At 41.7% G+C, this 15868-nt stretch overlaps 1 protein-coding gene across 3 annotated transcripts in view; it reads left to right on the forward strand.

Moving 5' to 3' along the window:
- Nucleotides 1–15868, forward strand: part of FAR2 (fatty acyl-CoA reductase 2) — a 158668-nt gene that overhangs the window by 120495 nt on the left and 22305 nt on the right. For all 3 annotated transcript variants that reach the window (XM_063355719.1, XM_063355712.1, XM_063355703.1), the window contains 4 exons: nucleotides 1427–1606; nucleotides 7744–7921; nucleotides 9299–9343; nucleotides 15024–15142. In XM_063355719.1, the coding sequence (XP_063211789.1) occupies nucleotides 1427–1606; nucleotides 7744–7921; nucleotides 9299–9343; nucleotides 15024–15142 (522 nt within the window). The remainder of the gene's footprint in view (nucleotides 1–1426; nucleotides 1607–7743; nucleotides 7922–9298; nucleotides 9344–15023; nucleotides 15143–15868) is intronic.

The raw sequence follows: 15868 nt of genomic DNA on the forward strand, positions 1-15868 counted from the left end.
TGGGTAAAAGTTCTAGCAAGTTAACTGTGAAAGCATATAATACTGCAGCTCAAATGAAAATTTTGAGCAGCGATTTGCTGACAACACAAAAAATAAAAATGTTGTTAAAACACGGCAGAAGCCCAAAGCCTACCACGGAATGTGTAGAGCCACTAGATAAGGGAGGTGCAAAAGCAGTCCTAGAAAAGCAGTCAAGAAAGCAGCAACAGAGAAACAAAATGAATTGCTGGCATTAACATGCAGTACATTTAGGGAATTCTCCAGATGGAAACTGTGTTATATTGAAATATTAGTAGATGCAGTTTAAATATAAATAGAAAAAATAAAGAGTAATAAATCACCCAGGTTAGATGATATTCCCTGAGAAGGCTAAAGGAACTCTGCACGTCTCAGCAGAAATCTATGCTGGGCCCATATTCTGAGCGCAATTCTGTTCGCCCCATCTCAGAAGGGATACAATCGAATAGAAGTGTACACAGACGAACAACTTTCCTAAGAAGGGAAACTAACGTAGAAGTATTCATCCTGCTAGAAGGGCAGGAGGAAACAGAAATCTATAGCAAATGCTATTCTTTAATAGCAGCATGCTAAAAAAAATATTAGTATCTCTGGCTTTAAATATTGTGATCCAAACATTAATCATACTCTTAGCTTCTGTTTTCATTCATCTGGACTATTTACAATTTCTCTTCAATGTACGTGTTGTCGAAAGCTTCTACTCCCGGGCTGAACAGATTGCATATTCCTTAGCCTTTTCCCTTCTGTACAAGAAAGTGTCTTTCTTCCAGTATAAAGCATGCGAAAACGTTGAACGTCTGTTCACTGAGATCCATTGCAGATAGTCTCTAGGACAACTTCTAGCTATGCTGGGTGCTTCAAGGTCAGCCTTGCTAACCAGGATTCTTTGTCTCTTATGTTTATCAGTCCTCTTCTCCATTCCTTTGGAATTTAAGCTGTTATCTCTAATTGTGTCTTCTTGCAGTATGAATCTGTTTTTCTGGGCCCAAGGACCCTTTGCTGGTTACTGAGACCCATGTGCTTATCTGATTTAGCACTGGTCCTTTAAGGACCAGGTTGAATGGGGACAGTAGGAACCATAACGCCTCAGTGGTCGTGCATATTGGAAATATTTGTAGCAGGGAGGGAGTGGCAAGTATGTCAGATTTAGAGATTTTAGTGAAATGTTAACTCTGATCCTTTGATTTGAGTGAAAATATTTTACTGAGTCACATTCTGTGGCCAGAACAGTGGATCCAACAGCATTGCTCTGAAAGCTGGTTTAGCCCTTTCATTTCATTGAAGCTTTCCGCTCTCATATGACCCCTTCTCTTCCCTTACTTCCCTTTTCATTATTTGGGGTTTGGATAATGCTCAGCTTTCATATATTCTTTCCAGTGAAATGCATTTTTTTGCTTGCCCTCTTTAGGCACGCCCTGCAACTGAATGCAATGGGCACACAGCGGCTTCTAGAACTGGCCCGGCAGATGCAGAACCTCGAGGCCTTCATCCACATCTCCACCGCTTATGCAAACTGTGTCCGGAAATGCATAGATGAAGTCATCTACCCACCCCCAGCTGAACCCAAGAAGCTCTTCGATTTAGTAGAGTAAGTAGGAGCTGCATCGCCTCTTCTGACATGGGTTTTGCTTCATTCTGCAGAAGACCTCTGAATTGTTCACGTAATCTCTCCACTGGGATTTTTGTTCGTAGTCGCTGCTATTACTCTATTGCCTTGTCTGCACACACCCATGCCATGAGACAGACCAAGGGAAGAGAGAGCTTTCGTTCTAGGTGGTTTTGAGGGGTACTGTTCACAGAATGTCATCCAGTAACACCACCCCTTCTGGGTTTTATCTTGAAACTAGCTTTACTGAGATTTTTTTTGAAAATAGAAGAAACAGAGACTCTGTTTTGGACCCTTTTTGTATTTGGAGAGCTGCTGAAGTCATGCTTTATAAATATTTGGTTGACCTTAAGAATATTTTTCCAAATACAAAATTGTTAGAAAACAGCATAAACCACAGTTAATAACCCTGTGATTTCGGCTACCTCTAAATTTTTTCACACACTGCTTATTTATAAGGACCGTTTGATTTCATGGGAGTCCAGCATTGGGTAAGTTATGTGCGAGAGTATTTGCTGCCAGGAATGGCGTTGTGTTGCTGCTTTCTGGTAGACTCAGCTCTGTTGCTACCTTAGTAAGAACTGAAATTTTTCATATACCTAACATTAATTTTATTATCTCTTCAGCTTCCCAACGTTATTTCCACTTATTTCAACAATGCCGTGGTATTAAACCAGAGTTATATGGGGATGAGTCAGAAATAGGCTGTTTTAGAGACTTCGGCGTGAGAATCCAGGACTTTGAGGGAACAACAAAAAAGCTTGTTTAACTGAATTTACTGAAATGAAGAGTACTTAAAAAAAAATTACAAAATCTGCTGATAAAGGCCCCAGGACATCTTCCCCTTAGAAGAATTTTCCCACAGCTGTAACTTTGTTTTCACTTATTTTCTAGTGGTATTCCACTTTTGTGTTATAAGCAACTGACCTGTGAACTAGTAACCCAAAGAGCTGGTATAAAAATCTTTCTTCTCTTTGATTTAGGGTAATAGGAGATGAGATTAATTAATGTCCGCTAGGAGAACCACTGGGTCTTTATTTCCAAAAATTGTTTGTCTAAAGAAATAATTTCACTGTCTAAGCGCTATTCCAGAAAATTGGTACAAATCGGTGTTTTCTATTTGAATTTCTCCATTAGCCCATATTCTTGGATATGTTTACTTCCAGCTAGTAGTCACCTATCATTTATCACTTATTCAGCAAGTGGAGCATTGCATTACAGCAGTAGACTGCCTGGCCCAATATCTCACCCTCAACCTGTGGATACTTTTTTGCAATCTGCTCCCCTTGTAGCGCCCCAGAAACCAGAAGTGTTGTATGAGGGGTGTTACGTCCTGTTCTTTTCTGATCTGTTTTTGAATGCTCTAATTTGTTTTAATCCCTTTTTGAACTTTCCAGTTCTCTGCCTCTGCAACCCCCCGTGGAAGCAGGTTCCAGAAGTTCACTAACAAGCTGCTGCGTAAAGACGAGTTTTCTCTTACCTGTTTCAAGCTGTTACACTAGTAGTTTCATTGCGCGTCCCATAGTTGTAGCATTGCAGTAGCTGCAGCATTTGCCCTTTTCCCTGCCTCTGCAGTTCTGTAAGTCTGTATCACATTCACCCTGGACCTTCTCTTCTGCAGTCTCAACCTTTTGACTATCTTCTCATAAGCCTGTGCTGGTTTTGGCTGGGATAGAGTTAATTTTTTAAGCTAGTATGTGGCTACGTTTTGGATTTGTGCTGAAAACAATGTTGATAACACAGGGATGTTTTAGTTGTTGATGAGCAGTGCTTACACAGTGTCAAGGCCTCTTCTGCTCCTTACCCCACCCCACCAGCAAGTAGGCTGGGGGTGCACAAGAAGTTGGGAGGGGACACAGCTGGGACAGCTGACCGCAGCTGACCAAAGGGCTACTCCATGCCATATCACATCATTCTCAACATACAAAGCTGGGGGAAGAAGAAGGAAGGAGAGATGTTTAGAGTTAGGCGTTTGTCTTCCCAAGTAACCGTTGTGTGTGACGGAGCCCTGCTTTCCTGGAGATGGCTGAACACCTGCCTGCCCATGGGAAGCAGTGAGTTAATTCCTTGTTTTGCTTTGCTTCTGCACAGCTTTTGCTTTACCTATTAAACTGTCTTTAGCTGTGTGGTGCTTATTGGCTGGCCAGGGTTAAACCACGACAATGCCAACAGATCTGTCTCCTTGATGATTTCAGTTGCCGTTCCTCTCTGCCTTTTTTTAACTCCACTTGCTCCCTGAGGTGCAGGGGCCAGACAGAACTGCATGCAGTACTCAAGGTGGGGTCACTCAAAGTTTTATTTAAATAGCTTCAAAATGACGCCATTGGTCTTGTTCTCAGTACCTGATGATGTCCAACATTTCATTGACTTTTTTTGTCTGCTGCTACTCATTGACTTGTAGATTTCACAGAGCTGTCAGCTTTGCTTCCAAGAGCTCTTGCTGAGCTGCAACTGCCAGTTCTGAGTTCAGCAGTCTCTAAGACCAGTTTAGGCAGCATTTCCCTAAATGCATTACCTTACCTTTACCTGCAGTGAAGCTAGTCTGACACCTTTTTGCCCCCTAACTCAGTTTTACAATGTCCTTTGGGGTTCATCACTGTTACATTTCGCTGCCCCAGAAAGCTTGCCATCACTTGCAACTTTGGAAACAATTACTGCTGATGGCTCAGATAAAAAAGACTCCAGCAAAGGACTCAATGCTAATCAGAAACATGCAGAATTGCCTGGCTACCCCAGAGGTGGCTGCTTTAGCCACTTCGTATAAGACACTAAAAATTTATTTATCATAGTTTGCATGTGCAGCAGAGAGGATGATGTTTGAAAGAAAGGTTGAGTGACAGAGGATGGGCTTTCAGATGTGTTCTTTGATATGTTTATCTTAGTTGTACGTTTGGTGGGTTTTTTTTAGTTGCATAATTAGAGATGGGGTTTCTTTTTTACTAGATTTTTGAATTTGTTTTACAGTTTTTCCCATGCCCCACACTCCAGAGGTTCACAGCCTTCTGGTACTTTTAATGAGACAGAAGTCACAGCATGCTCTCAGCTAGGATGGCGTCTGTTCCTTTACAGCGTTTGCAGGTAGCGTTATAATTGCTCACAGCAAAGACAACCACTGCCTTCAAAGGCATTGAAATCAGGTGGGCCTTGTTGAAAATCACTGTCTTCAGGGTCATTGGTTTGGAAGGCGTTCTGCAAATCAAAGGCAATATATGACAGAGATGCCTGAGGCTGCAGAGTGTGTGGAGAAGCAGGATGGGGAAAGTCCCTGTGATGTTGGGATGACATGATATAGGCAGAATAGGTTAGAGAAAACTGAGACTGTGAAGGGGGTTACTTGGAGAGAGAGAGAAGACAAAAGCAGGGTTGGAAGGAGATGGGAGAGATGCATCTTTTATTATTCACCATGTAGGTAGAAGAAAAAATATCTGAGTATAGAAAGTTTCAGAGAAAGGCGATTAACAGATATCAGAATATCACGTTCAAAAAGGTAACAAGGAAATATAAACAACACTTGCCTTAAAGTAGTCTCTTGCAATTGCATTAAGAGGCCCAACTGGATGCAATAACGGATCCATGTGATGATGCTTTTTGCCATGCAATTGATATATGCTTATTCAGTTGAAATAGCAAGTAAGACTCCTAGCTGTTTCTTTTTCTGTTCTTATCCACCTATTATATCTCTGCTTTTCGGTATTTTGGTATTTAACCTGCAAGTAAAGCCTTAGGCCTAATCTGTGTAAACCAAAAGTCACGCTTCGAAGTGCTGCCAGGCCAATAGAGGAAGCGTATAATCTGCCACATCAAGCCAGGTTTGCCTTAATCTAAAGCTGAGGGAAATCAGCTTTGAAGGGTGTGCTGAGGTAAGGAACACAGTGTGCGGTGAAGTGTGGGCTGAAGCAGAACTGTTTTCATTATTGCAGAAAGTGTAGATTCATCATCGCTTGGAAGAAAGAGAGTGTCTTCTTAATGCAAGGTTATTAACGCAGAAAGTTATGGTTTCCTATGGCGGAGTAATGTGGTGCATGTATGTGGTGAAAGAGGAAGTTACTAACTGTTTCATTTGCATCTCTTGTTTCTATGGGGCAATTGCAGCAGCGAGCGAAAGCAGTGGCTTTGTAATTTAGCATTTTGAAATCTTCAAAGTAGGTCACGGAGGAGTAGGAACCGTTCGCCCTGCTGAACTGTCAGCTCAGTGCTCCTGTGATGGTAATGCTGGCAGATCAAATCGCCTGGTGGGACAGTACCTTTGAGACAGGCAGGAGCGTGGTCCTCTTGATGACCACCTAAAATAATGCAGAGGCCTGTCTGGAAGGATGAGGGCAAGGGGAAGTTTCATCTCCTTGTGCTTCTGCACCTGTCTTTGCTTTGTGAGAAACACTAACCTATAAGCCCCTATTATTTAAAAATAAATAAAGAGAGTAGGAGGGAGAAGAGACTTGTATGCAAGTCTCTTTATTCTGAGTTCCTGAATGAACTTAGCCTTCCTCCAGGCTCCACAGAAATAGACATCTCCTTTCAGTAGGCTGGTAATTAATTACTGAACAGATTCAAACAATGGCAATTCATCTGAGACCCTGAGGAGGCTGGGTTCAGTGGCTGCCTAAACAGGCTTTGTAAATTAAGTCAATATTGTGTGCTGTTTATAGCTTCTGTGTAGTTCAGCTTCATATTTTATGCTTAAACAATTTTTCTGCCTTGTTTCTGAAACATGGGACTAGGGTTACAAAGGAAAGTATTTGTGCCTCCGTAGGCTTTTTTTATTTAAAAAAAATAATTTCTATATACTAAAAGCTCTCAGCTTCTTTTTAACTTGTTCCAAAATTGAGAGATTCACTGGATTCAACCCTCCCCTGCAAACTCTTTTGCAGTTTCAGTGAATCAGCGTTTTCTCATACAACATTTTTTGCGTAATATTTCCATCTGTGTCTCATGAGAGTGTTCTAAAAAGCAGTGTGCCGCCTCAGCCATCAGGTGTTTGCATGTTTAAGTTCATACGATCAAGGAATTCTGCAGGTGTGACGGTCTCCACCTTATTCCTCTCCCTTTGACCTCCACCTGTTTCTGAAATTCAAGCTGAAGAGGGGTGAAGTGAGGATCCTTGCAATGCCCCCGGGGAAGAACGTGCCCGTTCAGTCTGAACTGTAAGTCCATTGACTTAATTACAAATTGGATTATAGGAGTTAATCTTTGGTTCTGCGGTGTAACACCAGACTGCTGAAAGCCTGTCAGGGATTGGCAGCGGTGTGCAAGGCCTCTGGAAGTACAGCCAGTTCCTGTCCTTTAGACCCCAGTGCTGGCAGGACCGGCGAAGTCTTGATGGCGTGCCAGGGAAGAGCCTTTGAGCCTCAGGCCCCGCTGCAGCACCATGGTGGTAAGGGCCACTCTTTTAAAGGTATATATGTAACTACTTCTGATGGATTAGATACCCAAATACCTTTTAAAAAAAAAACCAAAAAAAAAACCAAAAAAAAAAAACAAAAAAAAAAAACAAAAAAACCCCACAACTCAGTGGGGGTTTTTTTGATTTGTTTGGTTTTTTTTCAAGCAGCTAGCACTGACAGTTTCCTAACTTCCTATGTGAACAAGCTGCGGGAAACCAGTAGGAAGGAACATGTAACACTGTAAATAAATAGTGCTACTGGCTTAATATCCCTGTAGTACATTTTTCTAGCTTTTGAGACTTTTGTAACGCTACTTGACTCAGTGACTGAAGGTTAACGAGAATCTCCTGAAACGTACTTGGGAGTATATAGGGATCGTGTTGGCTAAGGATGAGCGCTAACTAGCGAGAGCGCTGAGTTGGAAAGCTCCATGAATCTGTAGACTATGGCTATATTGACATTACAGGTTTCAGTGAAGCATAAAGCACACATGAGATTGTATAGATACCCGAAGTTGAGCTGAACATCGTAGCATGAATCTCACCCGGGTTATTTTGCATTTTGAAGACAAAAGCAACGCTTCTCCCACAGAGCTGTTACAAATCCAAACCAGTCGTTCCTTGCTTGGTCTTAAATGGCTCTCACTTGCTTATCCTTTATTTCAGGTGAGGATTCCTGTCTCACTGGTCTTTTCTCTCTCTGCGTGGCGGATAATGACATTCTTCTTATTTCCTGTAGGTGGTTGGATGAATCTATCATTCAAGACATCACACCCAAGCTGCTTGGGGACTGGCCCAACACTTACACCTACACCAAAGCCTTGTCAGAATACCTGATTCAGCAAGAGAAAGGAAACCTGAACATTGCTATCATCAGGCCATCCATCGTGGGAGCTAGCTGGCATGAGCCTTTCCCAGTAAGCATGAATACGTAGCAATTCCGTGCTGAGGGCCCTTTGATACAGCTGTAGGTGCAGCACTGTCAGGAATCTCTCCCTACTTGTAGCAGTGTCCGCTTGAGAAACGGGTACTCTAGTTCATAGGAAAGCACATGGAAGAGGTGGAGGACCTGTGCTGGAATAGAACAGCAAGCCGCCTTTGGCACCTTCCGGAAAGACTCTTGTCTCCAAGTGAAAAGAATGCATTTAAGCAATAATAACAAGAGCTGGGATAATAATGGTGCAGAACGTTGGACTTGCAACTGAGTCTTAAATGCGGAGGATTGTGCCCAGACAGACAGGGGCGTTTCTGTACAAGCTGGGGAAACACGAGATCCGAGGGTCGGTTGTAGTCCTGATGCATTCTGGTTTGAGTCTTTCCGTGGTCTAGTCAGACTATTAATGAGGTCCTCGTGGGCACCCTAGACCGCACATGGTCCTTGAAAGCATTTGATAACGTCATGTGCCGTTACCTAGTATCTCTGTCTTACGTTGGTAGTCATTGAATTCACTGGATTCACACTTGTGTGGGCCTGTTGCAGATACAAATGTCAGCCATGCAGTAATTAAACGCAGCTGTACTTTTGGACTGAAATAATTCACTAAGCTAAATATTCGGGTAGGAATAGTGTGCTCTAACACTGCAGCCAAATTGGAAAGGCAACATAAAGTCACCCTTGGCTCTCATGCAGCTTGAAGCATGCCAAAGATGGCTGAGATAGAGCCGAGGCTCTGGGCCAAGCTCCCCATCTCGGAAAGACAGAGCGAACTCTGTTAGATGTCATAAACTGTTTCAGGTCAGACTGCTCATCACTGCTCTTAACTCCAGCTCCCACAAGTGGCAGTTTCCCTGTCCTGAAGTAGGATGGGATTCAAGAGTGGAGTGTTTTGATTTCGTTTTTTTGTTTTCCTTCTTTGCCTTAGAAATTTGCTGGAGTAACCAAATCAGTCTCACTGACATCTGCATCTTGTATGTTGGAGCATGTATAACACGCTGACTGTTTTCAACCAGTGTGACAGCACCAACACACTGTAGTGTTTAAAACCAGAGTTTATTCCTGTAGCCAAGTTATTGTAGGAAAGAAGTGCTTTCTAAAAACAAAATTGGATTCTGTTGTTGGTGGGTAAGTTGCGGACAGAATGAGGTATCATAGAAGGCATCCCTATTTAAAATCAATTAAGTACTTTGTACTGGTTAGCTTCCTGGCAGCTGTCCCAGATAGGCTGGCATCCATCTTAACTGGTGTCTCGTTGCTTCTTTGCCTACGACACAGCATTGTAGCCCTTTCACCAATTCGAAGCCCGCGTAAGCAACATGTCATTGAAAGAAATGGTAATCATTCTTCTTTTTTGCAGGGTTGGATTGACAGCTTCAATGGGACAAGTGGAATATTTGTTGCGGTATGTCTAGTTACTATTTCAGCTCCCCTTAAAGTGGAGTGAGAGTTACTAAAAATAGAAACTCTAAAGTTACTCTACAACTCCACTTAGAAAGCGTGTGCAAAAAAGGATCATAGCCGTTTTCTGAATCTGGTAGAAAGATGTCACATGCTTGCCATACATCTATATGCCTGTAGGACCCAGAAGACTATCTACTTCTGCTGCACTCAAAAAAGGACATTGAAAGAGTATTCATGTTGTTGGTTCACTAAACGTGAATTGCAGTTCCTAAAAAGTCTAAAAATAAAAATACTTTTGGACAAGTTTTCGAAGAAAGGGCAAAAGATGCATCCTTGAAACTAGGGTAATTCACAGATGTCAGAGCTTGAGTCTTGTAACAGAACTTAATTTTCCAGGCCAGATTACCATACCATCAATACAAGGCAGCGTTATTTATCCTTTCATTTATCTTCATACGTATTGTTGCTAAGCCCACTGCTATAGTTTGTGACTGCTCCACATTAACAAAGATTCTGGGTCTTACTTGCCGTTGCTTTATATAGGATTTCTGCATGTGCAGAGTACACCTAAATCATGCGCATAACTATCAATTCAGACTCTGCCAGTCACATGGATAATTCACGGTATTCTTGCTTAACACTGGTGTAAATAACTAATGTGTAAACCGACAAGGAACAAAGCCGTAATTATTAAATAATTAATAACTTGATAAAATATTCCCTGTAATAGGAAAACAATCATTACAATTTAACAGATGAAAACTGTAAAGTTGCATACCTTTTCTCCTGGCTTTTTTTTTTTTTCTGAACTAAGATTCCTGCCTTAGGTCTATTTGTCAATGCGTTATGCTGTATAGCTGTGGGCAGATATATTTGTACATGTATGATTTGTCCAACTTGATTACTTTGTAAAAACTGTATTGTAGTCAGCCTGATGCAGTGTATAAAAGGATTACTAGCCTACAATCATAGGAAAGGAGAATAAAATCCAAGTATCATCTCGTTAAAAAAAAAAAACTCATTTGTACCTGAAGTAGAGCATAAATAGAAACTGTTACAGTTACTTCTGGAATCCAAAGGAATAGTGAAATCAGTGGGTATATCCCAGCTCATGCTTTTATCTGAAACCCCAGTTACACATTTCAGAGACATTCAAAAGCCCCCAAACGCATCACTTGTGTTCACAAAATGTTATTAGCTTCTATTCATCTTGCAGTTTCTTTAAAACAATTGTCTATCAACCTTTTACTCATTGCCGACCGCTCATAAAGCGTGTGCTGCCTCTCTGTTCTACTCCCAGCATCTTGTGCTGTTTTCTGTGTTCTTTCGTGATTCTGTTGTCATCACGATAAAGAAAGGGTTTGCAGTCCCTTAATTTTGCAGATCCATTCCTTACGTTTTCAAGTGACAGTGATGTACTTTAACTTTTGTAACGTTCTAACTTCTGTAATGATATCCATGACTTCTGATATTATTTTTTTTATGTTTACCTTTGAGCATTAAAAATGTCCGTCACAAAAATTTGTCCAGAGTTAGTTTGCAAGAAAGATGTTATGCAAAAGATTTCCATTGCATTGCTCTTCGTTCCCCACAGGTGAATTAGCTAAGTAACAAATTCCAGCAGCTAGCTGTCCTACCTGTATCTTGTGCCAGTGCATTACAAAACACGGGCCAAATTCGTATGCTTTCAGCCATGTAAAAAACATGCCAATCAAATCTTTTGTCATTTAAAAAGCATTATCTCCCCTCCTTTTTTCTTTTCTTTTAATCTAAAAAACACCTAATGGTTAAGTATTTGGAAATTATGCCTATATATCAATCTTTTTTTAATAGTGTCCACTTTACGATCTTATACTAGGTCTTGCATATATTTTTATATACTTACCTTTTGCTACTGCTACCACTAACTAATATTTTCTATTCTTCAAAGCAAAAAATTTCTAGCCTTACTGAATGCAACAGCAAACCTAATGGTGGTTTCACTCAAGCCAGATTTTGCACACAGACGCCAGCCTGTATCTTTATCTCCACATTAACTCTATGGAAAGCAAAGATTTGGAGATTGGAGGATCCCTGTAGTAAATAACTTCCCTTTTATATAAAAGCTTTGACTTGTACTGAAATAGTTTTAAAACAGAGATGGCATTTTTTGGTTCAGGATTGGAGCTCTGAGGTTCTTCACTATCGGAAACGCAGAGACCGTGGAAATTTGTGTCATCTGCACTGAGTTCTTCAGTGATGAAATAGGACAATTTGAAACGTAACTATATCGAGACTTAATCAAGAAGAAGACAAAGATCAGAGGCGGTGGGTCCAGGGTGTAGAGACCTAAGTTGTTGTCCATGTCCCACTGGCTCTTTGGCCCCGCAGACAGTGGTGTTGGCTGGCATCAGTCAGGAGCAGAGACTGGGATTGCCAGAGCTGACAGACACTGTTTGTCTTGTACCATCTCCAGTTGCCTACTGGACTTAGTTGGACTGGTACTAGTTATCTGGAAGGGAAAGGTGTTTATTATTAGGGAGTCCGAGAAACTTTATACATGGTTTGAATTAATGTGCTTAGGTATGGTGAATGGGTAATTCCTGTTTGGTGGTTTGAAAATTAACCCTTGAACATCCGAGTTATGCATTAGTTTGATTACCTGGAAGTTGTGTGATTACAAGCAGCTCTCTCGGCCAACTATTTCAAAGTGTATTTATTACTCAAATTTCTTTATTTGCTTTAATTAAGGATGGAAAAAGCAAAAGTAACGTGGTTTTGTGTTTGTGGGGTTTTTCTAAAGTCCCCCCCCATACTTAAATATTCACTTTCAACTCTTAATCCATGCTCATCCTATATGGAGAACAACCCCCAGATTCAGGTTTGACTCAGATGATCTTTGGGACCATATGGTCAGAATCTGAACTCCAAACCTTGCAGAGATTTATTTTTTTTCTTTTTTTCCTCCCCCCTCAGTCATCACTCTAATATTTGAGTCTGATAATTTCATTTCACAATTAGATATATTTCTTTTAAATATTCATGAAATACGGGAGTTCAAATTGTTCTTGATAGTCTCATTATGTTTCTTTCGCCTACAGTTGCTCCAGCTGCTGTGGAGAGAAGCTTTGTTTGTTGATTGAAAAACAAAATGAAATTAATTACATCTCAGCTGGACTGTAATTGAGGCATTTTTGTCTCAGTGTTCCCGTATTACATGTAAAGACCTTCTTCCCTGCAAGGCAGTGAAGCTGTAGGGCAGAACCATGGCTTAGTTCACGTTCTGGAGAGTGACTGGCCCCAAAGCGCTTCAGCTGGGAGGCTGTCCAGAAACGTCAGACTCACAAATGGTTTTGGAGGCTTCAGCTAAAGTAGCTTCTGTTTCACTAAAGAGAATAAAGTCAGCAACTACAGTTGCAGCAACTACAGCAATCTACAGCAACAAGTAGAAATCAAGCCATACCTGATAAAGAAGTACCAAACCATTTCCAATGTAAAAAGCAACTTAAAACTCTTAAACCTGAAGTCTTTATTACATACAGAATATATAAAATATCTAATTCATCCATGTGTATATGACCATCACATGCTGCTCTGAATACAGGCAGCGTGTCCATCAAACTTCCTAGTTTTGAAGACCTCACAGAGGTTCTCTAGCGTACCTGTGAAAATGTGATAGTTGATCATATAGTGGTCTCTAGTGGGCATGGGTTCACAGCAGTGGGAAATTCGTAGCTGAGCTTGATTGGCTGCTTTGGTTCTTTTTGCCTTTTTTCCCCTTGAAAAATCAGTAGTAGGAACAAAAAAAAAATAATGTCATAGTGATGTTGCAAGTAAAGGTTTTAATGTCTAAGCATAACTGCAGTTCAGCATAGGGCAGCAGAGGTTAACTGCATGGCGTGGGTTTGAGGACGATGTTTGGAGTCATGTGGAGAAGTTTACGTGGTTGCCTGAGTCCGGTTTTCTATGATCCCTCTGCCAGATGCACCAAGGATGAGGTGAGACTGCTCAGAAGTCTTAGTTCATGAAAATTAAATCAGTCATAAGTAGTATTCCCTTACTTGCGAGCTGTGAAAAGTAACAAAACCATCTGATTATAGAAGGGGAAAGGAGAGGGGAGATAAATAGAACAAAATAACCCAGATAAACTCCCCCAAAAAGGGATGTGTAATTTCTTAAAATACACCAATGACCAGTAAACAACGGGATGTGCTTTACAAGTTAATATCAAATCTTAAATGCTTTTTTTATCACATCTTTCTTCTCCCCAGACTTCAGGCAAATGGTTCTGCACAACCAGGCATGTCCTGTCTAGTTGCTGTAGTAAAACTTCATCTTTCACAGCTGGAGAGCTATTTCATCATGAAATATGAGTCTCAGGTTAAACGAAAAGGAAAAAAAAATAAATGCTGTAATATTTTCTTTGCCCTGACACTTAAATATTTGTGGATCTGTAGATCATATTCCTTTGCCCCTTCACTCAGTCCCTCCCTCTGGTTTTGCATGGATCGAAATTATAAGAGCTTTTTTACTTCCTTGCTTCACTAGCACTTTTATCTTCCCAACGCTTTCACTGGGTCCTCAGCTTCTACATCAATCTCAAATTCATTGCATTTTTTTTTCCCACGTTAGATAATTTGATTGCAACCTTGACTTTTCCATTGGGGGTTTCTTTTTATATTTTCTCTCTTAAGCCCTCATGCCTGACACAGTATGTGAAGTTCCTTCACCCCATTTCACCTCCACATTTCTGTATTGCTGAATCCTTTCTGGTTCGGTCTGCCATGTCAGTTTTTAGAATCATAGAATCATTTAGGTTGGAAAAGACCCTTGGGATCATTGAGTCCAACCATCAACTTCACTCTACAAAGTTCTCCCTTACACCGCATCCCTTAACACCACATCTAAACGAGTCTTAAACACATCCAGGGATGGTGACTCCACCACCTCCCTGGGCAGCCTATTCCAGTGTCTGACCACTCTTTCAGTGAAGAATTTTTTCCTAACGTCCAGCCTAAGCCTACCCTGCTGCAGCTTGAACCCATTCCCTCTTGTTCTATCACTAATTACCTGTGAGAAGAGACCAGTGCCAACCTCTCTACAGTGTCCTTTCAAGTAGTTGTAGAGAGTGATGAGGTCTCCCCTCAGCCTCCTCTTCCTCAAACTAAACAGTCCCAGCTCCTTCAATCGCTCCTCATAAGATTTATTCTGCAGGCCCTTCACCAGCTTCGTTGCCCTCCTCTGCACTCGCTCCAGCACCTCGATATCTCTCTCCTATTGAGGTGCCCAGAAGTGGACACAATACCCAAGGTGTGGCTTCACCAGTGCTGAGTACAGGGGGACAATCAATCACCTCCCTTCTTCTGCTGGTCACACTATTTCTAATACAAGCCAGGATGCCATGGGCTTTCTTGGCCGCCTGGGCACATTGCTGGCTCATGTTCAGCCACTTGTCAATTAGAACCCCAGAACCCCCAGGTGCTTTTCTGCCAGGCAGCTCTCCAGCCACACTTCCCCAAGCCTGTAGCAATGCATGGCGTTGTTGTGGCCCAAGTGCAGGGCCTGGTTTCACAGAAACCAAATAATCTTGTTCAGCCGGTGTCAGGCTTGAAAAGTGCTAACGTGACTGTCTGTCCTCTCTCCAAGCCTATGAAATCTTACCATGGTCTTACCGTCAGTGTCTGTTTTCCTTTGTCCCACAGGCGGGCAAAGGGATTCTGCGGACCGTCATCGCCAACAACGAAGCGGTGGCAGATATGATTCCAGTAGACGTCGCCATCAACCTCACCCTTGCGGCCGGGTGGTACACTGCTGTGCACAGGTGGGAAGGCACTCCTCTTTCTGATGGACTTGGGCATTTACTGCCTGCACCGGGACTTTAAAGGGAACTAGAAGCTAATTGAAAATGTCTGCAAGAGCCTTGTTGATTCATTTTCTGGTTCATGTTTTCTTCCTTGGATTGGCAAGGGCTAAAAGTGTAGCAGAAGTAATAAAGGCAGCCTTTGAGTTAGGAGATCTCTAAAGCTGCAGGTGGGACCTGTTTCTCAGCACAGGGTAAGCTCGGTTGACAAGTCTGTCTCTCAGAAGTCACCTTTCTGAAGTCCGAGAGCTTTACTGCAGCTTGGCAGCAGATGTTTTTTAGACGTCCCTCTTCGGGCAGCTACACGGAGTTGCTTTTCAAGTGGCTTCTAGAGTTTTCTTGGTGAAAATGGTCTGCGTGTTTTCCTTGGAAAACACTGCAAAATATAAATATATTATGGGCTGATATGATAGGGGAGATGATCTAAAAAAAGCCCATTTGTTGTGTTGTTGGGAAGGGTATGTGTAAGTGACGTTAAGGTTTTAAGATCTTTTCCTGTGAACCTCTGTCTCTGACCTTTAACCATTAGTTAGGAAGAGCTACAGAGTAAATTATTCTGGCTGTTTATACAACTCTGAGAAATCAATACCAGGCAAATAAAAGGCAGAAATATTTTATTTGAAAGACAAAGTAAGCCCTCTGAGCTGAGGGTAGAGAACAGCTGCATACAGTAACCTAAATGCAGGG

The sequence above is a fragment of the Chroicocephalus ridibundus genome, chromosome 1 (assembly GCF_963924245.1).
Source record: "Chroicocephalus ridibundus chromosome 1, bChrRid1.1, whole genome shotgun sequence".
NCBI lineage: Eukaryota > Metazoa > Chordata > Aves > Charadriiformes > Laridae > Chroicocephalus > Chroicocephalus ridibundus.